Raw genomic sequence first — 23862 nt, 5'->3', positions numbered from 1 at the left:
ATGTAATAAATTGTAATAGAAAATGATAAATTTAATGGCTGGACCGGGAATTGCACCATGAACCCTAGTCAGCTGCTCTAACCGCTGAACTAACTAGACAGATATCCAGGTCCATATAGCCCAAACCACTACATTCCTCCCACTGCCCTCTAAGACATGCAACCCAGATTCTTTTGCCCCTGGCAGGACTTTCACCTGCGAGTCCAGGAGTTGTCAATGGCAACAAATGTAACAGGAAAGGAGAAAATTCATGAATTAATTAGAAATCAAACCCAGGACCCCTTTATTATTAGTCATGTGCTCTTACCACTGAGCCCATATAGCCAAAACCACTGCAGCATTATTTTGAAAAGTGCAAATCATTTGCCATCACAAAGCATTAGTTTTGTGGCCTCATTCACCCTATCCAATGTTGACACTTCTCTCTTTCAGAAGTATGCAACAGTTGCATTTTGCATGTTTTGATCTGCCCAAGATATGAACGATATATTTTGTCAATGAACTACATTCATACACGTATTGACTAAAATACATACATGAACATATATGATTGGTAGATGAAATTATTGAAGTAAACATCTATAAGCAAACACTCTGCACAGGCAAACATCATACTTGATAAAAATATCATATTGGGCAAAAATACCCCTCCCTCAAAAAAAAAAAATATATATATAAAAATGAATTGTGATAATAAAATGGAGATAACTTCTTTGGTGCCAAGAATACCAGTGCACGCTTTCAAATTATATGGCCCTTGAGTACACAATAATCTTTCCCAAGTTGAAAATGTGAAAAGTTTTAAAGACTACACACAACTCTTCAATCAGAAAAGCTCACTTGCACGTCTGATTCAGCATGATGAGCTAAAAAGGTAAAATCCTATGACATACTTAAGTTGATCTGTAACTCTGTTATGCAGAGTATTTTCAAATACTACCTGGTACTTCAATCTCTAAAAGTCAAATTTAAAAAAAACTGTTCAAAAATTCTTAAAAACAGATTTTTTTTTAAATTTTTAGTCATTAAGTGACCATAATTCCTACAAAACTGGTTGAAATCTCACAGACTGCAACTTTGAAATTCATTTGCAATTCCTTCAATGGTAGAAGACTTCAAACATTTATACGATGTCAACACTCATCTTATTGAGGCAAATGTCTGTTTTGGTTTTAGTGAATTTTTTCTTTGCTTTATGCATAAAAAAAAAAATAAAAACAGCTAATAGATAATTAATTTTAATTACAAAATACTTTTCTGAACACAATTGGTGAATCATAAATGAGCAGTAAACAAGCATTACACGTACATGTACAAAAAAATGCTTTTTACCCTTTGAAAATTACTCATTTTTCATGTGTGTTTTTTTTTTAATTTCCCCCATTCATCATCATCATTGATCAATTCAAAACAATTACTAGCATTATTCTAAATATACCAAAAAGTAGACACTTACAAAGATCATTTATAGGGTATAACCATACCACTACCACTCAAATACATGTATCTTACAATTGAAATAGTGATGCAACATCCATAAAGTTATTTGACTCTGAATATAATAATTTGAACTCAATAATTTGAATTAATATCATGACCACAAGTGCAAATCTTCTAAACCACAAAAAAAAAAAAAAAAAAAAAAAAATACTGAAGAGTAATATCATATTACAAATTAAAACACTTTATATAATATTTATGTGATACAAGGAACCAGGTATGTATGATACTTCAAGTAGGTAAATTACATTTGTCAAGTTTTCTACATGATCTCTGCAACATATATATGCCTTAATTATTTAAACATTATCAGTAAATTACATGTATCAACAACAATAACAAGAGGTCACTTCTAACAAGAGGTCAGTTTACCCCCCAAAATCAAAACACATTGCTAATAAATAAATGTAACTTTGAATTATTATTAAAAAAAAGAAACATAAGGATGATTTACATCTAAATTTTTTTAACAGAAAAATCAAAAGGATTACATCAATCATAGTTTGTAAACATAATTTTTAAATTAAAAATCAACAGCTGTTTCCTAGCAAAATACAGATAGATTACTATCAAAAGATCAGTCTTTGTAGTATGCATAAGTAGATCTAATGAAAAACTAAGTTCTACAGCTGTTTTAGCAAAGTTTTAACCTGAATGAAAATAACAGTCATGTCAAAGTGCATTATAGATTTCAACATATGTCTGACAATTTTGTAACTCATCATTATAATCATCACATAATTAAAATGAAAGCACTTCAAACTACACATATAAATGAAACTCGCAATCCAAACAATAATGAATTTAGGGTAAAAATGAAAACAACAAATTTTAAATAGAACTTATATGCAACAATAGACAAAGCATTGTACTATGTACATGAACTGATTTTACCAAATTTTTTTTTCAAATAATGCCAAACTTTTCAATTTACAAGTAAACATCCATGATTCTTATTCTACAAGTATATCCATGATTCTTATTCTACAAGTAAACATTCATGATTGTTCTGATTTTCTCTCGACATAAAGGACATATTCTCCTTGCAAGTGGTCTGGCCTTGGCAATTCTGTGCCCACAGTCAACACACAGACACATATGCCTACAGGGTAATATGAGCACCGATTTTTTATTGTCTTGACAAACAACACACATCTGTCTCTCACGCTCTCGTTCTATCTCTTTCTCCATGTCTTGAGTTGACTTTCTCTTCTGTCTATTAGGGGTGGCAGATCTCCTGAGGTTGTACTGTGGCTCCACGGGGAGCTGAATATCAATGGGCTCAATTGAATTGTCACTATCATTTGAAGAATGGTCATCATCACTCTCATCAACAACGGACAACTCTGATGCTTCATCAGAGAATTCATCATCATCTGAAAGATCATCATCATCTTCATTTTCCACAGATGTCGTAGTACTGTCTGTGTCAGAATTATTGCTATCGTTCTCCTCATCCGCACTCATTCCAAATTCATCATCAGAAAACTCATTTCCAAATCTTGGATATGGAACGTTGTTGTGGTTCATATTATTTGGATAGGGAAATGTGTAGCCTCGACTGTACAGTCTGCTCACAGCATGCACTAGGGCTATATAAAACAAAACAATCATCAAAATGCCCATGTACGTTTCTCTAGGTGTGTTTGGGAAAATGTCGGTCAGTGCATAATATACAGAGTCCACAACAAATTTTACTGAATCTGCAAAGTATATCATGGCATTGTCCACTAGCGAAGCAGCACCAAAGAATATCCATGTGAGAAAATTGTAGGCACCAATAAGAAAGTTCAGTGAATATGTTCCAAACAAATATAATGCACTTGAAACATTCCTGAAGACAAAAGTGAAAAATACCTCCAAATATTCAAAGATTGACACAGCTATCACTTTGACATTTTCCAAAGATGCAGACAGTGCCCCAGCTGTCCATTTCCCACCACTCCATATAAAATAAACTATTTGTTCTAAACCTTTTAACACAAGATCCAGAATACTAAACAATAACAAAATAAACTTCCATAGTAACTGGAGAAATGCTCTCAGAAAATTGAAGCACTCTGTTAAAAAGTCAATTGAAGCTTCAAGAATCGTCAATACAACATTAAACGTTACATCCATGCATTTTACAAATAAACGAATCACTTCCGACAGGAAGGCTATGAAACCAGATATAACATCATAGTTTATCTTTATGATGGACGCTGTGTAATATTGTATATTTCTAAACACAATGCAAAAAGTTGAGTAAACTGAGTATACAAAATCTTCCATATTTCACACATTTATATTCTTCAGAGCTTTACTGCATCCATATACTACGCTTATACCAAATAATTATTAGTTGCCTGTCTCAGTCTTTCATTCTTTTGCCAAAACATTCTTCTTAATTTTCTAGACAAAACGAAAAATAAGATATGAAAGAATTCAATGTAAATTTTGCCCTATAATTGAATTTCTCAACAAAAAACAACAAGTGAAGTAATTCAAAGTGATAACATATATAAATGAGCTTATTTATGTAAAATTATTAATATCGTTTGAAATAAAATAATCTTAGTTGAGCTTGTTCTCTGGATACTTCATTTAAACAATAAGGAAAAATTAAAAAGGTTCCGAAAGTAACAAAAGTGAAAGTAGATGTAAATGGTAGTTGCAGTGAGAACTATATATCTTGTATTGGAGAGAAAAGAGGAAATAAATTGGATTCAGAAGTGTGCGAGTGTTAAAGAATATGCACAATGTTTCTCTTTCTTTTTTTCATAGGATCGATTTCATTGGCATTACTGATGACATCTACCCAAGGAATAATAACCACTGACCATCTTCTCATTGACTTTATGACATCACTGTTGAGATTGATGGGACAAACACTTTATATTATGATTGGATATGTTTTTGAATTGTCAAATCATGTTGTTTCCGCGTGCATTACTTGCCTACCATTTGTATGGAAGGTTGTGATGATAGTGGCATCATTTGTAATTTGGGTAGTAAAACAAGTTCTGAAAGGAGTACTTGGCACTGGGGATGTCTTCCTTGCAGCATTGAGCTGGGTATTCTGTTTTTGTTTATTTTGTCTATGTCTTATATGGTCAGAGAGTCTCTTCAAAAGTGTCAACTCCAATGAAATTGATGACAACAACAGAAATATGATTCAAGAAGTGAATAGGAGGATGGAGTATGAAAACCAGGAGAATGAAAATGAAGAGAACAGCATGGAAGAAGCAGAAATTAACATGGCTTCTGAGGACAATGACAGAAATGCAGTTCGCGAATTAGAACGTAGACAAATAAATAGAATTCTACCCCAAAGAGAACCTGCTGCAGTGTTTCAAGGAGAACGACTTGTAGTTCGACTGCCTGAAAAACGGAGAAGGATCAGAAATTCAATCAGGTATATCCAAATTCAGAATGAAGGAGTCCAAAGTGAAAGTTCAGACTCAGAAGCTGATGGTAGTAGCAGTGACTCAGAAACAGAATTAGCTGAATCCAGGAATGAAAACAGTAATTTATCTAGAAACAACACAACAGTTCGCAGAAGGCAACGTAATGACAGTGTAGACAACGCTTTTTGTGTAGTCTGCTTTGAAAGGCAGAGAAATGCTGCTGTATTTCCATGTGGACATTTGCACTTGTGTACAGAGTGTGCAGAATCCATTATGACACGGACGAAAGTCTGTCCCACTTGTCAAAGTTCAATCCAAGAGTATAGAAGAGTGTACTTGTAGCTGTGTTGGTTTACAGACTATTGTTTGTTTACTTATTTACTCAATTTACTTAGTGGGACTTTTAATTTAGCACATCACACATTAGACAACATGTGCTAATTCTTGATTAACATTAAAATATGAATTTATGAATAAATTATGAATGTAAACAGAGATGGGGCTAATTAGGCCAAAAAAAATAATCAATAGTTTCTCAGGCACCACCGCATCAGGTCAAACACTGTAGCATTGATCAATTTTATTGACATATTGAAAAGGGAAATAACTCAGTTTTCTATTTTTCCAAGTTGAAAAAGAAAATTGAGTTATTCTCTTTTCGTAAATGCTAATAGATAGACGTTTTTATTAGATAAACAATACATTTCTTGTTAATATGGTATTTTATGAATTAACTTTGTTTGGAAAAACATAATTTAAAGTTGAAAACATATTATAATTAATGTAAGAGAACAATAAAAGTCAGAATCAGTTGATATCATCATTTTGTTGAACGACTGACATGAAAAAAGGTATAACATCTGCTTAAAAAAAGAAACTGCCTGCCGCATTAAATTTTGAAATTCTTGACCTGAGAAACTATTAATTTTTTATGGCCTTAGGGCTCCCACGGATTTGCGGGTGCCCTGCAGTAATCACTCTGTCCATCTGTCCGTCTGTCATTCTTAGGTCTGCAAATTTTCTTTTTTTTTCCCTAATACCTTTTTTGACTGTTGTCCTATTAAGTTCAAATTTGGTATGTAGGTTGAAAAGGCAGTGAGACTTATTTGGTATTTAGTTTGATTGTCATTTGGGTTGGAACTGGGGTGGTGGTGTGGATAAGAATGAATGGGCAAAGAGATATAACTGCTGATAATGTTCTACTTGTAAACTATGTAAGCTGCAATGAGTCCCCTGATTGACTTGTCTGCTGTAGAAAATCAAAAGCCTGATCTCGATCTGTAAGATTGAGATTAACTGCTCTGTCCGCAAGTGATGTTTATTTTGAAGTTAAGGTCAATCTTGGACCATGTTTGCATTCACAGTAGGGTGGATTTTTGTGATGCCCATTGTCCACCATACAATTACACATTTTATTGAAATATAATTTTCATTGGGAATTAATGTAAAAAAAAAAAGAAAAGAAAGAGATAGAGTAAAAAAAAATTTTTATTTTTAAAAATATATTGTTTTTTTATTGCTGCCTTATATAAATTAAAGGAAACTATTAACAGGTACAGTAAAAATAGCCTCATTCTATCATTGGTGAAAATGTTCTTAACTAATAAAAGGTTGTAAACTTATAATAAAAGGATGAAACAGCAGTACAATTAATCCCCTGGGATTAATTATCTTGCCTGCTGTAGAAAATTCAGTACCTTATCTTTATCTTTCACATAAAGATTAACACCTCTGTTTGCAAGGGCCGGTTTGCAAGTATTGCTTTGTTTTGAAGTATTTGTATTTAAAGATTTACACTTAATTAAGTTAAGGATTCCTGTGTTCATGGATTTTAAGTTCAATTTGTTCACTTAAAAGTATCCTTTAAACATTTTCAAGAATATTTGAGCACAATCCCATTGTTAATTACCATAATTTAAATTGATTCTCAAACACACTACTTTGTGTGGAATGTTTGGTGTATATATGTACTTTTCTATATTTGACAATCTCTCTTTTTGTCCTATTCATGACGTTAGAACAAAGTGGGTGTATTCCTTATTTAAACTAACAAATACGCAATATAATACCATTATCGATAATGTTTGGTAAATATGTTCATAATTTTTTTCTTAAGTTTATTTATGTGAGACTCATGTCACCTTAAAGAAGTGAAATGATTACACTTTTTAGCTCACCTGAGCTGAAAGCTCAAGTGAGCTTTTCTGATCACCCGTTGTCCGTCGTCCGTCTGTCCGTCCGTCTGTAAACTTTTCACATTTTCGACTTCTTCTCAAGAACCACTGGGCCAATTTTAACCAAACTTGGTACAAAGCATCCTTGGGTAAAGGGGAGTTTAAATTATTAAAATGAAGGGCCAAGTCCTGTTCAAAGGGGAGATAATCAAGAAAATACAAAAATTGGGTGGGGTCATTAAAAAATCTTCTTCTCAAGAACCACTGGGCCAGAAAAGCTTAAACTTATGTGGAAGCATCCTGGGGTAGTGTAGATTCTAAATTGTTCAAATCATGACCCCCGGGGTTAGGGCGGGGCCACAATAGGGAATCCAAGTTTTACATAGAAATATGTAGTAAAAATCTTTAAAAATCTTCTTCTCAAGAACCACTGGGCCAGAGAAGCTGAAACTTATGTGGAAGCATCCTGGGGTAGTGTAGATTCTAAATTGTGCAAATCATGACCCCTGGGGTTAGGGCAGGGCCACAATAAGGAATCCAAGTTTTACATTGAAATATATAGTAAAAATATTTAAAAATCTTTTTCTCAAGAACCACTGGGCCAGAGAAGCTGAAACTTATGTGGAAGCATCCTGGGGTAGTGTAGATTTTAAATTGTTCAAATCATGACCCCCGGGGTTAGGGCGGGGCCACAATAAGGAATCCAAGTTTTACATAGAAATATGTAGTTAAAATCTTTAAAAATCTTCTTCTCAAGAACCACTAGGCCAGAAAGACTGAAACTTATTTGGAAGTTTCCTTGGGTAGTGTAGATTCTAAATTGTTCAAATCATGACCCCCGGGGTTAGGGTGGGGCCACAATAAGGAATCCAAGTTTTACATTGAAATATATAGTAAAAATATTTAAAAATCTTCTTCTCAAGAACCACTAGGCCAGAAAAGCTGAAACTTATTTGAAAGCATCCTGGGGTAGTGTAGATTCTAAATTGTTCAAATCATGACCCCCGGGGGGTAGGGTGGGGCCACAATAGGGAATCCAAGTTTTACATTGAAATATGTAGTAAAAATCTTCTTCTCAAGAACCACTGGGCCAGAAAAGCTGAAACTAATGTGGAAACATTCTTGGGTAGTGTAGATTCTAAATTGTTCAAATCATGACCCTCGGGGGTAGGGGGGAGGGACCACAATAAGTACTACGAGGGGGGGGGGAGAAATCAGGTGAAAAACAGCAAGGCCAAAGTTACTCAGGTGAGCGCTGTGGCCCATGGGCCTCTTGTAATGTTACAAATTAAACATGAGAGTTGCAGGTTTTGCATTTATTAAAAATACAAGTAATTAAATTTACAGGTCATGTATCAATGTTTTTGTTTTGATAAGCTTGCTTTAGATAGTCCACTTGAAAACTCTGACACTGTCAATGATGAGAAATGAGATTTATTGGTATGTCCTCCACCTTCTGAACCAAATCTGAAACAATCAAATTATCTACATATTAGTATATAACAGGCAAGTGCAAATTCTTTCACTATGCTAGGAGTGGTAACCCTTAGAATACTGGTATAATTACTATCGAACTTTTGGAATCTCGAACATGGATATCTAAAATACCATGGACATGTCGAACGGAGTTGGAATCTTGGAAGTCCTTAAGCTAGCCTCTTTTCTTTATGTATTTTAACCTCAGTATCTCAAATCCTCAGATATTGTATCTTGAAATATTTTCTTGGCCCTATTTAGTTTGAGATGAAGAGGTTTGTTTGTTTTGTATTTTGGGATATGGACAATTATCAAGGTTGTACATAGGCAAAGTTGTCTCATTTTGTGCAGATGATCTCCTATTGACATAATACCCGTAATAAATATTGTGCTCACAATTGTCTGTAATTTTAAAGCTCTAAAGCTTTTATTGGGAAAGTGTTGTTTGTTTTGCACAAAATTAATGAAAGGCTACATGTTATACAAAGCAGTTAATTTTTTTTCTGATTTGTTTTTTATCACATTATGTCTATAGATTTCAGCTTGATAAGATATGTGTTCAGGAGATTGTAATAACTCCATTTATACATGTGCATTTTTTAAAGCCTTGCCTGGGTGAAGAGTTTGTAAAACTCTAGATCACCAGACATCTTTTTTTATGATCAGCAGTATTTGTATATACTTAATAATTAGTTATTTTGTACTTTTTGTGATACGCAATGTACAGTTTGTACATAAACTTATTTTCAATTTCAGCATGTACAGGAATGCATCAATATGCCTCAATAATTAAAAGAAAAAAATATAAACGAGCAATGTGCTATCATGCTTCATGTTCTAAAATCTTTATCATTTTATTTTTTCATATATGTTTGACATATTGTTTGATAGTGTTAAATGCTATTTTTTATGTTTGGAAAAAAATAAAGGTAAAAAAAAAATCCTTACCTATCTTTTTTTGACTTTTGTTTCTTTGTAAACGTTTTCTGTTTTCCAGTCTTCTCGTTGATGTTTGAGGGGGCATCTCGCAATCCAAAGCTCTTAGCTAGGTGGCCCAAATGTAGGTTTCTGACGTGGAATATTGTCTTCAGACTAGAAGGATACGTTGCATAAGCTCTCACAAATGACTGGAAGGCTGCATGAAAGGAAATAATTCAAATATCGCTTGCAAAGTTAAACAAGAGGCCTAGGGGCCACATCGCTCACCTAAGCACTGTGGCGAGGAAAAAGGAAAAATCAGTTTAGTATTGAAAAGCTTAAATGCAAAAGTGATCCCAACCTACCCCTTAAAGGGAGTGGGGGTATGATTTGAACAAAATTAAATCTACACTAACTAAGGATGCTTACATAATTTTTTGACTAACTGTGACTTTTTTCTCTACAAGTTTAAACTTTCATTGTGGCCCCACCCTACCCCTGGAGGTCATGATTTGAACAAACTTGAATCTACACTATCTGAGGATGCTTCCATATAAATATGACAAACAGTGGCTTTGCTGTTCTTGAGAAGATTTTTAAAGATTTTTCCTATATATTCCTATGTAAAACTTTAATCACTCATTGTGGCCCCACCCTACCCCCGGGGTCATGATTTGAACAAACTTGATTCTACATCACTTGAGGATGCTTCCACATAAATATGACCAATCATAGCTTTGCTGTTCTTGAAAGAAGATTTTTGAAGATTTTTCCTATATACTCCTATGTAAAACTTTGATCGTCCATTGTGGCCCCACCCTGCCCCTGGGGGTCATGATTTGAACAAACTTGAATCTACACTACCGGACAATGATTCCACATGAGTTTCATCTTTCCTGGCCCGTTGGTGCTTGAGAAGAAAATTTTTTCAATAATGCCATTAATTTTTGCTATTTCGTAATTATCTCCCCTTGGAGGAGGGCGTGGCCCTTCATTTGAACAAACTTGAATCCCCTTCACCCTAGGATACTTTTGCCAAGTTTGATTGAAATTGGCCCAGTAGTTCTGGAGAAGAAGATGAAAATGTGAAAAGTTTACAACAACAATGACGACAGACAACGGACAAATTTCGATCAGAAAAGCTCACTTGAGCCTTCGGCTCAGGTGAGCTAAAAAAAACAAGAGATGTTTGTGAAACACTTATGCCCCCCCCCCCCCAATAATTGGAATTTTTCTAAGTCCAAGGGGCATAACTCTGACAAAAATTGCTCAATTGTACCCAAAACAGAACTTGAACTAGATATTCTTATGATAAATCTGTATACCAAATTTCATTTCAGTATGTGCAACCTCTGCAGAGAAAATGAGCAGAAACTGCAAATAAATGGAATTTTTCAAAGTCCAAGGGGCATAACTCTGTCAAAAATTGCTCGATTGTACCCAAAACAGAATTTGACCTAGATATTCTTATGATAAATCTGTAAACCAAATTTCATTTCAGTATGAACAACCTCTGCAAAGAAAATGAACGGAAACTGCAAATAATTGGAATTTTCCTAAGTCCAAGGGGCAAAACTCTGTCAAAAATTGCTCGATTGTACCCAAAACAAAAGTTGACCTAGATATTCCTATGATAAATCTGTATACCAAATTTCATTTCAGTATGTGCAACCTCTGTGAAGAAAATGAACAGAAACTGTTGGTGGACCGACAGACAGACAGACAGATCGACCGACAGACAGCAGCAAAGCAATATGCCCTCCCTTCTTTGAAGGGGGGGCATAAAAATTGTAGAAATTTACAGGTGGCTTTTATTCCTTGACATAGTCAGTCAAGAACAAAAAGATCTTTTGCATGCATTATACTGCAGTCATAGTTATTTGAAGTGTGCATTTTTAGTTGGTGATTTAAAATATTTCAGTGCACATACAAATGATATCAGGTAGAGAAATATATTGCCACAGGATGCCGCAGGATGTTTTTCATTTAAACTTTACATATGAACCATGAAAAAAATCTGCATGAAAAACACATTATTACGGTGCATTATTACGGTGCATACCTCTCCTAGCCAGTTGGGACATTTTTTTGTCTTCTGCCACATGATTCTCAAAGCAAAGCTGCAGGTAGGTGGCACACTCTTCAAATGTTTTGGATGGAGTCCTCTGTAATATTGAAGGAATCAAAACCATGAATTTTGGTATAAATCTTTTTAACTGCTAGTTTTTAAGAACAATATGCTATACGTTAGAAAAAGACATTTTTTCACTTTTGTCTTACCTTTTTCTCTGTTTCTGAAACCATATCTTGTACAGCAATAATTAATGTCTTCAAGATGTCTGCCATATTAACTTCTTCCACACTAAAAGTATAAAGGCACTTTTGATTTTAAAATTTCCTTGTCATACTACCAGAGATGACATCAGTTGACATGAAGATGTACTGGTATATAAAGGTTCAACATCAGATTCAGGTTGAAGTTAAGGTTCCTCATCTCTCTCTGATCACTCATTTAAAATCTTTCCTTGATGCTTATGTTTGTTCAAAAGAATTCTAATTTATAATTAAAATTCACACAATTTCAGCATACTTTGTGGGGCAAATTTTCACAGCAATGGCCTCTTAACATGACAATTTTATATTAAAAGGATTATTAGTCATTTATACTAGTTAAGAGTTATCTCTCTTACCAGAGTACCAATGAACCTTAATAAAGGAGTTTAATTTCAACCTATAATTAATGTCAAATTTTCATCAATCAAGTATGCAAGTACAGAACTTTTTGTACCTTATTCCATGACTTGCCAGAGACTTCAGATATTCCACCTCAGCTGGCATGAGAAAGAGGAGGGCATGGCCCTGTTTCCCCACTCTGGCCGTTCTCCCGACTCTGTGGACATAGCCCTGTACAGCCCCAGGGGTGGTGTACTGAACAATCCACCTTACATCGGGTAAGTGTAGGCCACGAGCAGCAACATCCTAAACAGAAAAAATAATTAGCAAATCCATGAGACATTAGATGGATAAATGTGTATAATTTCTTAATATTCCTTAAAAAAAAGAACTAATTCTTAATATTAGGTTGTATATGTAGCTATTGTATATGGAGAGTGCATGTATATTAGCTTTAGTTCATGTACATGTATTACCCAATTTTATTGACAAGTGAAAAACATCAACTGAAGAAAATAAAATGATATTTTTCAAAAATGAAGTACCGGTATAAGAGAAAAAAAATCGATTACTCACTGTACAGAACAAGACTCCTGTCCTTGCAGTAGAAAATTCTTGGTAAGTCTTAGTTCTTTCCTACAATACATGTACATTCATTCCATTGTATGTTTGTATAAAATAAAGAACTATCATCCTGTACATACATGTAGATTTGACAAATAAGTCTTCTTTTTTTTATATATAAAATGTATTTAATAAGGAACAAACCTTTTGTGGCATGTCTCCATGAAGCTTGTAGAAGTCAATGTCCCCCTCCTCAGCCAGATTAGCATTCTCCTCTGCCCCTTCCCCTCCAAAGAAATGATTCATCAGCTGGTAGTGGAATTCTACAGAGTCCTGAGTGGATAGGAATACCACCATCTTTCCTGGGCTAGACACCATCTACAAGGTAACACTGACCATTTTTAAAGTCTTTCAAAAACTTAAAATCAACACTGAACTGTATACTGTAAATCACTTTTTTTTATATGAACATCATTTTTGCTTAATTACGTGAGACAGTGAGCTTGCAAAGATTCATTCTCGCATATATTTTATTATTAAAGATTATGTACAACAGTAACAGAAATTCATGAAAATTTTGTCTTGCTAAAAAAAAGACATATCTTTTTCACAGAAATAAGGTGTTGTAAAAAATTAGTGACCTAGAGTACCTTTTGTGTAGAATTTTTAATGTAGCGCTGCACATAATTTTTTTTTTTTCGGAGAGAATTTATCTATAAAACTCTTATGAAAGTGAACCACTGTCATTCAATTAAATTAATTAAATTAGGTACCAGGGGCCCGTTTTCCAAATTTTAAAGAACTTACGACTAAGACCAAAAACTTTAGTTGATTGTAAAATTTTGTAAAATTAATTATTCTGTTTACAATTGCTAGTGTAAAAGTATCTTTCTACATACTTGTTAAAAAGATTAAATTCATTTTCTATTTAATGTAAATTAGAAAGTTATTAGCAGAATTAAATTCTGGTCTTAGTCGTAAGTTCTTTTGTAAAATGGGCCCCAGATCTGTAAAGTCAAGTTACAATGTACTACCTTAATTTTAAGGAGGATGAATGCTGTGAGAGTGACCAATCTCAGTTTGCAAGGAGTAATCACAAAGTTCTGCTTCAATTTTTCAGGCACAACAAAGTTCTCAGATTTATCTTGCTCTTTGCTCTGAGCAGAGCTCTGTACAGTCGACGAGTTGTGCTCCTCCTCGGAATTGGATACATCTATCTTGAGTGGATCTGTCAGAGACATTCCAGCTAGCCTCTCTACACCTGTTGTTACATAAATAATTTATTGAGGGATTTTGTTGGTCAGTACAATATCAACTACATTCTGTAGATGAAATTAGAAACTTTTTTAAAGTGAATATACTTAAAGGGGAATGGACACACTTGCATTGCCATTTTCTTTTTTACAGTTTTAAATTTATATATTTATTGTAAAAATAACTTATTATTTGAATTTACAAACTCTTAATATTCAATCACAATGGTATTCTTCAGCAAAGACCTGTGGTTGTATACATGGGTATGAGCACTGTTTTGTTTATGTTTTACTGAACACAAACAGGCAATACTGGTGTGTTGGTTTTGCTTTCTTTCATTTCTATTCTGACTTTTCTTGACTAAAGCTTTAATATCTTTTATTAATACACCACATATTTTTCACTTTTCTTATACTGGGTATATAAAGGATAGATTTTAGTTTGTGAGTGTGGAAGGATGTATGTCAATAAAACATGCCCAGAATTCGTAATTTTTATAAATTTTCAAATAAAAGAAGTTTTTAAACATATACTCTTAAAATATATTGGCCTGAAACCCTCTCGCACATGTAAGACATGGATTTTATCAAAACATATTATGGAAATAAACTTAAAACTGCATCCAGACCCCTTTAATTCATGAAATATACAGATATTGCTATGTTTCTGAAAGTTTTTACATGTATTTACAAGTACATGTATAGACAAATATAAATCTTGAGAACAAATTGATCTTCATCAAAGCTAAGGTAAAATTTACCTTCTGTTAACGTAGCTGACAGAAGCACAGTCTGTCTGTGACTCTCTGTGTCCAGGGCAGTGATAATTTCTCCTACATCCTTCTCATAACCAAGATCTAACATTCTGAAATAAAAAAAATATTGTTAATTCTTTACTCATTGATACATATTTTCAACATGTGATTAGGATATCCAGTTTATATACAAAACTTAACAATAATTTCATTTGCACTCAATTTGAATTCTTTTAATGATTATAGATCTGAGAGATGTGTTCCATATTACCGGTACTGTGATAAAAATTTCCTCAAAGATAAAAATTTGATGTAAGAAATTTCTAACAATTCGAATATATTGTATTATTCTTCTAGAAACACAATAATCCATATCTGTCTACCATGCAGATGACACACAAAAAAAGAAAACAACAAACCTGTCTGCTTCATCTATCACCAGCCATTTAACTTTATCCAGATGCAGGCTATTAGTGTGTTTGATGTGGTCCAGCAGTCGTCCAGGTGTACACACTAGAATACTCATCCCTTTCCGCAATCTTGCTTTTTCTGATTTTCGTTTTTCACCCCCCATTAAACAGCCTGGTACTACCCACTGGAATGGCTAAAAACATTCACTTTAATTAATTCTACTGATTTTGAAAATTTGCCAGAAAGAACCATTCCCTCATTTTTAATTGAATTTCTGCAAAAATTTTTAATGTCTTTTCTTCACATTACTCATTGAATGGATTCAAAACATCCATGAATTTGTGCCATAGTGAGACTAAAACAAAAAATTAAACAAACTTCTACATCCCTCATACATATAGTACCTAAACTATGAAAAAGGTTTACTTACATTGACCAGTTTCTTGAAGGTTTCAAAGCACTGAATGGCCAACTGAAAGACAAAATATGTTACATTTTAAAATCTCTTCAGTGCAAATTTATCATTTTCAAATATTTATCAATATCCCTAGCTAGACTTACCTCCCTTGTAGGAACAATGATAAGAGCATGTACTCCATCCATTCTTGAAATCTTTGGCTTGATTCCTTGCAAGTGTTGCACTACTGGTATTGCAAATGTTAGTGTCTTGCCTGTGTAGTTACAAAAGGAAAGGTGAAATGCAGTGTATACGTCTTAAAACTGGTTAACTGGGTTACTTGGGCAACCTACACCTTTAGTGCTACACATTTTTGTCAGTCCATCCATTGTCAGTTTGTCAATAAAAATTTTGAACCTTTTCAACATTTTCCTGAAATTTCTACTACAATTCCTTGCAGATGGTACATTAACCTTTTTGTGGCATTAGAAGGGGGTGCAAAAACCTCCGGAATTAAATGTTTTTAAATGAAATTGTTAATATTCCTTGTTATGTCTATATGATGGAATAAAAATATCAAAATTGTGATATAGGTGTACCCTGGTTCCATAGCTCAGCCACCTGGACTGGGCAAAGTTGATAATACTTGGAATTGCAGTAAATCTTTTAAAAGTCTTTTTCTAGGGTTACTAATATTATTCTTGGAAGGAATTAATCTTTTAATTAACACAGATTACACCTTAACTGCCTCATTCTATATTTTAATAAGACTGATTTCAGATTTTAAAAAAATCATGACCCATCATTATGTTTCAGATTTGTACACAAAGCAATTTTTAAATGATGAAACAAAATCTCAATCACGCATGTAATATTTCTGAAGTGTGCAGATAACAAGTCCAGACCACTCTCAAGATAAAGCTTGAATTAACGGTACATGTAGCTATATACCCTGTAGCTTTATTTGGGTGTGTAAAATAGCTTTATTTAGCTATTCTTATATTTTTTTCTGGAATGTGCAAGTTTTAGCTTGTGAGAAAACAATGCATGAACAAACTTTGTTAAAAACTCTCTACTTTGTTAAAAACTCTCTTCTTCAGAGCATTTACAGTCAAAATTCTAAAAGTTTTGGGACTTTGTAAAGCAGTAATTCATGACCAAACAGTTGTCACTTCTTCAAGGAAATCAAAATGGTCAATTCTGGTTAACAAGCTTATTCATTAGTAATAATTAGACAATGTTAAGTAATAACACTTATGATGACTCACTGCACACAAGGTGGTTTACAGCTACCCAAACAATGGAAATACATCTTTAAATTTACTTAAAAGTGTTCAAAAGCAAAAATGTTAAATTCATCTTGGATTTAGATTTTTAATAGTCCATAGTATTAATATGATTAGTCTCATATTTACATTTTTTTTGTCTATTTTATTGTGAAAAACTGCATTTAATATCTTAATTATTTTGAATAGCTTATTTAAGCCATGTAGCAAATTCAAGTTTTATATACACTGTGGCTTAATCAAAAGATTACGCCTGACCTGCTCAATATTGTAAGCTGAAAATTGTGTGTTCTGAAATAATATATCAGAAAAAAATCTGAACCACCTGAGTGGGTACTGCTCACTGCATGGAACTCCCTAGGTGAGTAGTTCTCACTTGGTAGACCTACCTTTGTGAGTACTATTCACTGTGTAGAGCTATCTGGGTGAGTACTGTTCACTGCATACACCTCTCTGAGTGAGTAGTTCTCACTTGGTAGACCTACCTAAGTGAATACTACTCACTTTATAAGCCTATCTTGGTGAGTACTACTCACTGGGTACAGCTCTCTTGGTGAGTAGTTCTCACTTGGTAGACCTACCTAAGTGAGTACTACTCACTGTATAAGCCTATCTTGGTGAGTACTACTCACTTAGTAGTCCTACCTGGATGAATACTACTCACTGCACAGACCTCTCTGAGTGAGTAGTACTCACTTGGTAGACCTACCTTAGTGAATACTACTCAATGGGTAGACCTATCTGGGTGAGTACTTATCACTCAGCAGAACTGTTTGAGACAGTCCTTGTCAACTGATAATCCTTTCTGATTGAGTACTTATCTTTGTGAGTATTTGTTATATTTGTTAATTGGTGTACCAGGTTTGGGTTACATGTACTGTATAGATGCAGACCATTGAGCTTCAAATCTGCAGTCAGGTAAGTGTAATCAATGGATGCTGTACATCTGAGCAAGTAACTCTATCTTCACCGACATATAATTTTAGGTTCACTTTGATACCATTGTATTTTAATCTTATGATACTGAATGAAATTTTAATTTGAAGGACTTAATAAAATAGGTAAATAGCAACCTTAAAACAAGCCGAGCACCTGTAAATTTACAGTTCAGGGATAATCACTACATGTATGTCTGGCTTTCAAGCTGAATAAAGGTACTTATCTACAGTTTTTGGAGCTATCTGCAGTTATTAAGTTGGTCAGGTCCAGGAAAATCACTGTATTTAGCTATATAGCTTAATTTACCTATATAGCTTTATTTACCTATATAATATAGCTTTATTTAGCTATTTTAGAATAAGTTTCTGTTTTATGAAAAGCAAACAAAAAGTCGCATGAAAATTATGGCTGATATTTTTTTAAAAAGGTTTGATAAAAACAACCTAGGGCATAGATAGTAAAAACATTGCCTCTTTTAAACACTTTTTAACCAAAAATGCATCTCTATTGTTTGGATAGCTGTCCATTACTGGAAGTGCGATGAGGCATGACTAAGTGTGATTGCCTTGCATTGTGCTGAATTATTACCAATCAATTATCTTGTTGACCAAAACTGCTTTTCTTTGTTAAAGTAGCTGCTTATTCACAGATTAACTGTTATACATAGCCCCAAAACTTTTAGATCTTTGATTGCAATTGCACAAAAGGAGAAACATTTTTAAAAGTGGGTTTTTGGTGAATTGTTTTCAGTCCATTTCAAAGTTGAAAACTAATACTGCCTCATTATGCGACTTTTTGTCTGCTTTTCATAAAACAGAAATTTACTCTGAAATAGCTAAATAAAGCTATATTATATAGGTAAATAAAGCTATATAGGTAGATTTAGCTATATAGCTAAATATAGTGATTTTCCTAGACCTGTTGGTGGTAAATAGTTACTCCAGGATCAAAACTTAATACATGTTACAGTAAAGCCAATCCTGATTTGTAATGATTAGTAACAGTACAAAGTTATCTAAATTATCTATGCTTCATCGCACACAAGGTGGACTAATTGTGAAGTGTCATTTAAACACAGAAAATAGATCACTGGTGAATAATACTAAAGAGGAAAAGTACAAAATACATGCAATCTTTTATGTACAATGTAAGACAGGATTGGCACAATCTCCTGATTAAGCTATGTAACTTGTATTTGCTCTATAGCTTTAACAAACTATTAAATATAGCTTCACTGGCTAGTTAAATGCAGTTTTTTTGTCCTAAATATGCCTTTTATGTAAAATAGACAAAGTTGCAAATGTGTGACTAATCATATTTATACTACGGACAAGCAAACCAAATCTATGACGTATTTAACATTGCTGCTTTTGGACATGTATTCTCACTGTTTGGGTAACTGTACATCACCTTGTGTGCAGTGAGTCACAGATAAGTATGATTACTTAACATGGTGCTGAATTTTTCTTGTTAACCAGAATTAGCTTTCTTATAATTTCATTCAAGAAGTAACTGTTTTGTCATCAACTGCTTATATTACCTTAAAATTATTAGAACTTTGATTGCAAATGCTCTGAAGGAGACAAATTCTTATGAGCATTTTTTTCATGCATTGTTTTAAGAACAGCGGAAAGTAGAAAATAATCAGGTCTCCATACTGTGTCAATATTCCACATGCAAAACATAAGTGAACATTTCAGAGAAATTTATGCTTGAATATCTAAATTACAGGTACTGAGAGAAGCGAGCTCACAAAATAACCCCCCCCCCCCCCAAACACTCTCATATACCAGGTAAGTATAATGGCAAAACCATTTTTTTGGCTATGGGAAAGCCAAAAAAATCTGTCCAATCAACATTAAGTAGGAAGTGCACAATGGCACTATGTAATAAAGAAAGTATCATTAAATTTTATTGAGTGGTATAGGAGGATTTGCAAATAAGAAATGGGTACCCCCAATAATATAGAAAGAATGGCAATGTCCATGTTTTGCTATGGGAAACCCAAAATATGTGTCTGATCAAAAAGTGAATTAGAAGGTGCACATGCAATGCTATTATGTAATAAGGATTCTGTGAAAATATCACTAATTCTTATTCAGTGGTATAGGAGGAGTTGTGGATAATATATGGGTACCCCCAATATTATAAAAAGAATGGCAGTGTCCATGTTTTGCTATGGAAAATCTGAAATATGTGTCTGAGCAAAAAGTAAAATAGGATGTGTACAATGGTATTATGTAAAAAGGATTCTGTGAAAGTCTCATTAAATTTTATTCAGTGGTATAGGAGGAGATGCTGATAAGAGATGGGGTATAACAGATGGACAGACATACAGAGGACATCCCCACACCATAAACCCTCCACCTTTCAATGGGGTGAGTATAATAAAGCAACTTTAAAAAGATATATTAAGCTAAATAGTTCATACAATGTCTACAATTATAAATAATATTTTCAGAGTTGTTAAGAAATTGACAATATCTAAATCTGATGCATATGTGTAATTGGTTTGATGCTGTTGTTAGGAATGAAAGCTGTAAAGATTTAATCTTTTTTTTATTAATAAGAAGTTTGAATTCATACTTCTTCATTCCTGTGAGAGAGAGAGAGAGAGTTGAACCAGGTGAGAATTATGGGCCTCTAATTATATTGAATTAGAAGGGGGCAATGATAGCAATACTAATCAGATCTATAAACTCTTAAATTACATGGAAATTACTTCAGGGAAATTATTAGCATTAAAATAAAACCTTATATGAGTGAAATGAGGAATGATGAACCTTAAAAGAATGCAAAAAACTCTACAAAAATACTGTGTCCTAACCTGACCCTGTCTGTGACTTGACCAGTACATCAAGTCCACTGAGAATTTGTGGGATGGCTCTCTGCTGGACTGTGGTCATCTGTGTTATCTTGAATCTCTCCTCTAAATTTGAGATCTGAAACAAATCAATGAATCATTTACCCGTTAATTAAAGCTAAACTGCTGCAATATAGATTTATATATTCATTTATACCTAAAATGACCCAAATTGTGACAATGCAATGTATTTTTTTTACCATGAAGGGATGTAGATCTAGGTCTTTGAAATATTTTGAAGAAAAAATCTCCTCTCTTTTCCTTGCAACAGCTGACCTAAATTTAATGAAATAAATGTTCAGGTGTTTTTTTAACTTCAAAAATAATTTGTATAAAATAAACAAAAGACAAAATAAATAAAAGACTTACTTTTCAACATTAGGAATTTCAGGATTAAACCTGAACAAAGAGGATATGAACACCTTATTTTCATTCTTTTCTTTTTTGTATGGCACTTCTCTCAAGTCTTCTGGGTGTTTTCTCTTCAGAGAAGAGGATACATTCACAGGAACTTTCCCAGTGTTATATTCTTCTTCAAATTTGTTTTTATTTGATGTCAATGAAAACTCTTTTTCACCCTTTGTTTTCTGAATTGTCTTTGATTTGTCTGGTTGATCTGGTTTTTCTGAATGAAAAACATCATGTCCTGATGCTGCTTTTTGTAATCTCCTTTGTTTTATTCTTGTTCCCTGAAAAAAAAATTAAGGATCATATTAATCCAAATTTGAACTTGGTGCAGATGAACAATTTTTTTTAGAATTGAAGGGGAATCATCTCTTGAAAAAAATCATTTATGATTATCAGTGTGGTAAAATGCTGAAATCAAAAGCTTATTAATAGTTATGAATGTATTGCTGAAGAGGTAGAAGACATGGTCCGAGAGCCGATGATTTGGTCAGAGCTTCTTTAAATAATCTAGGGCACTCCTAGTGTTAACATACTGTGTTAAGTTGCTTTTTTATTGACATTGATTAATTAACAAAGCAGAGAAAATTTAAGTTAAACTAATTGTGCTATCAGTAAGACTCTTAAAATTTTAACCAATGACTTGTTCAGTCTCCAGAATTGAATCCTCAGGGAAATTGTAAGAGGTCATCTGATACTGAGCTAGAGGATCGAGCTAGAACTAGAAGAAATTGGAACAATTAAACTGGAACAAGGCAAAGAAAACAACTATAAACAGGTCAGGTGGAGAATGACTGTAACAACCCTATGTTCCACAAGGAAAGAAGAAGATTAAGTCAAGTAAGTCTATGATAAATAGCAGACATTTCTCACAGACAGTCCACTTTCCTTCATATACATAATCCTTCGTATACATATTAAAATCTTTTCATCTTAATCAGGAATCTGTTTTTTTTTTTAGGGGGGGGGGGTGTAAATATTGCTGTCATGTGTGAAAGGGAGCTGTTGTTTTTTCCAGAGAAGATTTCTTGAGTGTGACATATAATTTGATTCTGAACATGTACCTTCATGTTATTGAATTTGATGGCAAGCATTGAAAAAAGATGAATAATGAAAGATCCCTTTCCAAAGAAGAGACCATTTTCATAATGTTAAATCCTCACAGACTTTGAATTTGCTGCTGTATCAATATACTAGTTTGACTTGAGGGTTTCTTTCAAGGCAGAAAGTTTGGCAAAAAAAAGAGAAGATCTATTGATCAAACCTATTTTGAAATCCAAGGTATTCATGTATTTTAAATCATAATGCAAAACATGATGTCCTTGGTACCATGGGAAAGAGTCTATAGGACATATTGCTGTACATGTACCATCTTTGCTAGCGAAGGGTTTCCAATCCGCTACCGGTGAGAAGAGTAGCAGATCAGAAAACCTAATTGGCAAGTGAAAATGATGGTTGTACTAGCAGTAACCTTAGGATACCAAATTATGATTTGTACACAATCAAAAGGATCAGACTGGATGCTTTAGGTCTGATTCATTTTCAGCAGATCTATGTATAAATATATAATAGCTGTAGACATGTATAGATGATCAGGTCCTGCAAAATCTATTGATTAAGCTATGTAGCTTGCATTAGCTATATAGCTTTATTAAGCTATTCAGAATAGCTTGATTTAGCTATTTATCACATTTTTTGTCTTAAATGTATTATAATTTTTTCAGCATTATATACATGTAAAAACTGCTCATCAAACTGCATCTCCTTGACAGACTTTGTACTGAAAGTTCTAAAAGATTTGGGGCTATATAAAGCAACTGATTAGTGAGCACATCATTACTTTTTGAATGCAATTATAAAGGATGTCAATTCTGGTCAGCAAGGATAATTGATTGGTGAAAATTCCACACAATGTGAAGCAATCATACCTGTCCACTTTACTCAACACACACAAGGTGGTATACAGTTATCCAAACAATGGAAATACATCTTTTGCTTAAAAATATTCAAAGGCTACAATGTTACAACTATCTTTGATTTTGGTTAGCACAAATGCATGCAACTTTCAGTACTGTATATTTCTTACAAAAACATTTTGGTGAAAAACTGCATATAAATAGCTTGATCAAGCTATTCTGAATATCTTAATAAAGCTATATAGCTAATTCACGTTCTTTAGCTAAATCAAGAGAGTATGCTGGACCTAATGATCATGATGATAAGATAATGAGGAAAAAAATTATCTACTTGTTGAAAATGACCAAATGTTACCCGTTTTTTGCTATATTTCGTTTTCTGTTTGGTCCGTTTTTCATTTCCAACATAGAAATTGAGCTGTAATGAGTTTTCTTCAGACATTTTCTCTTAGACTTGTAAAGAACATATTACCACATGCTCTCAAAGTTTTATGTTTACAAGAATATACTTTTCTTACCTTCAAAGTTTAAAGAACGACTCAAGGGGAGCTTACTCTAATAATAGCAATCGCAAAAAATTAACAGGTGGATTTAAAGGGGGTGTGCATCCCCATAATACCCTCTAAAATCATAAAATATAGATTTTTATGAAAGACTTCTTTATTCCATCCTCAAATCGTCAGGGATCCTGTCTCATTTCGTTGATGAGGATGTGCTTATTCAAAAGATCTAAAATTATTATTATACTACTGTATTTTTTCGAAAAAAAAGTTATACATTGTTCATGTACAGATGTCGTTTAATATATGGTCCGTGAGTCTGTTTATTTTCAACAATGTGGTGAAAGTAACTTTAACTGTAACAAGAGGCACATGGGCCACAAGGCTCACCCGATGACTTACAAAAAAACTCCTCTTTATTCAGAGTCAAAATACATTTTGAC

General features: G+C 33.5%; 3 protein-coding genes across 3 annotated transcripts; 1 reads left to right on the top strand and 2 right to left on the bottom strand.

Moving 5' to 3' along the window:
- Positions 1 to 1222: 1222 nt before the first annotated feature.
- LOC133196455 (uncharacterized) lies at positions 1223 to 3842 on the bottom strand. Its single transcript, XM_061332348.1, has one exon. It carries the CDS (start codon positions 3772 to 3774, stop codon positions 2485 to 2487), a length of 1290 nt encoding a protein of 429 aa, XP_061188332.1. The 5' UTR covers positions 3775 to 3842; the 3' UTR covers positions 1223 to 2484.
- A 333-nt stretch (positions 3843 to 4175) lies between these two features.
- On the top strand, positions 4176 to 5602 carry LOC133196454 (E3 ubiquitin-protein ligase cblA-like). The gene has a single exon (XM_061332347.1). The coding sequence runs from the start codon at positions 4242 to 4244 to the stop codon at positions 5229 to 5231; it is 990 nt and encodes a 329-aa protein (XP_061188331.1). The 5' UTR covers positions 4176 to 4241; the 3' UTR covers positions 5232 to 5602.
- Positions 5603 to 8372: 2770 nt separating this feature from the next.
- LOC133197415 (probable ATP-dependent RNA helicase DDX31) lies at positions 8373 to 23413 on the bottom strand. Its single transcript, XM_061333437.1, has 16 exons — positions 23275 to 23413; positions 20968 to 21287; positions 20799 to 20874; positions 20563 to 20677; positions 15675 to 15784; positions 15544 to 15585; positions 15122 to 15306; positions 14709 to 14812; positions 13729 to 13955; positions 12899 to 13072; positions 12707 to 12766; positions 12246 to 12436; positions 11738 to 11819; positions 11520 to 11622; positions 9488 to 9674; positions 8373 to 8530 (listed from the first exon to the last, which is right to left on the bottom strand). Exons 1-16 carry the CDS (start codon positions 23359 to 23361, stop codon positions 8419 to 8421), a joined length of 2175 nt encoding a protein of 724 aa, XP_061189421.1. The 5' UTR covers positions 23362 to 23413; the 3' UTR covers positions 8373 to 8418.
- Positions 23414 to 23862: the final 449 nt, after the last annotated feature.

The sequence above is a fragment of the Saccostrea echinata genome, unplaced genomic scaffold, assembly GCF_033153115.1.
Source record: "Saccostrea echinata isolate AGI-Se365-2 ecotype Australia unplaced genomic scaffold, CSIRO_AGI_Sech_v1 ptg000030l, whole genome shotgun sequence".
In the NCBI taxonomy this organism is placed as follows: Eukaryota; Metazoa; Mollusca; class Bivalvia; order Ostreida; family Ostreidae; genus Saccostrea; species Saccostrea echinata.
The sequence above is the reverse complement of the archived record's forward strand: the minus strand, read 5'-3'. Positions and strand labels throughout refer to the sequence as shown.

Coding starts and splice junctions, on each gene's coding strand:
- LOC133196455 (XM_061332348.1), bottom strand. CDS start 3,774: ATGGAAGATTTTGTATACTCAGTTTACTCAACTTTTTGCATTGTGTTT.
- LOC133197415 (XM_061333437.1), bottom strand. CDS start 23,361: ATGTCTGAAGAAAACTCATTACAGCTCAATTTCTATGTTGGAAATGAA. Junction 20,875..20,967: donor GAAATTCCTAATGTTGAAAA/GTAAGTCTTTTA, acceptor CATTAAATTTAG/GTCAGCTGTTGCAAGGAAAA. Junction 15,586..15,674: donor TCATTGTTCCTACAAGGGAG/GTAAGTCTAGCT, acceptor TTTGTCTTTCAG/TTGGCCATTCAGTGCTTTGA.
- LOC133196454 (XM_061332347.1), top strand. CDS start 4,242: ATGTTTCTCTTTCTTTTTTTCATAGGATCGATTTCATTGGCATTACTG.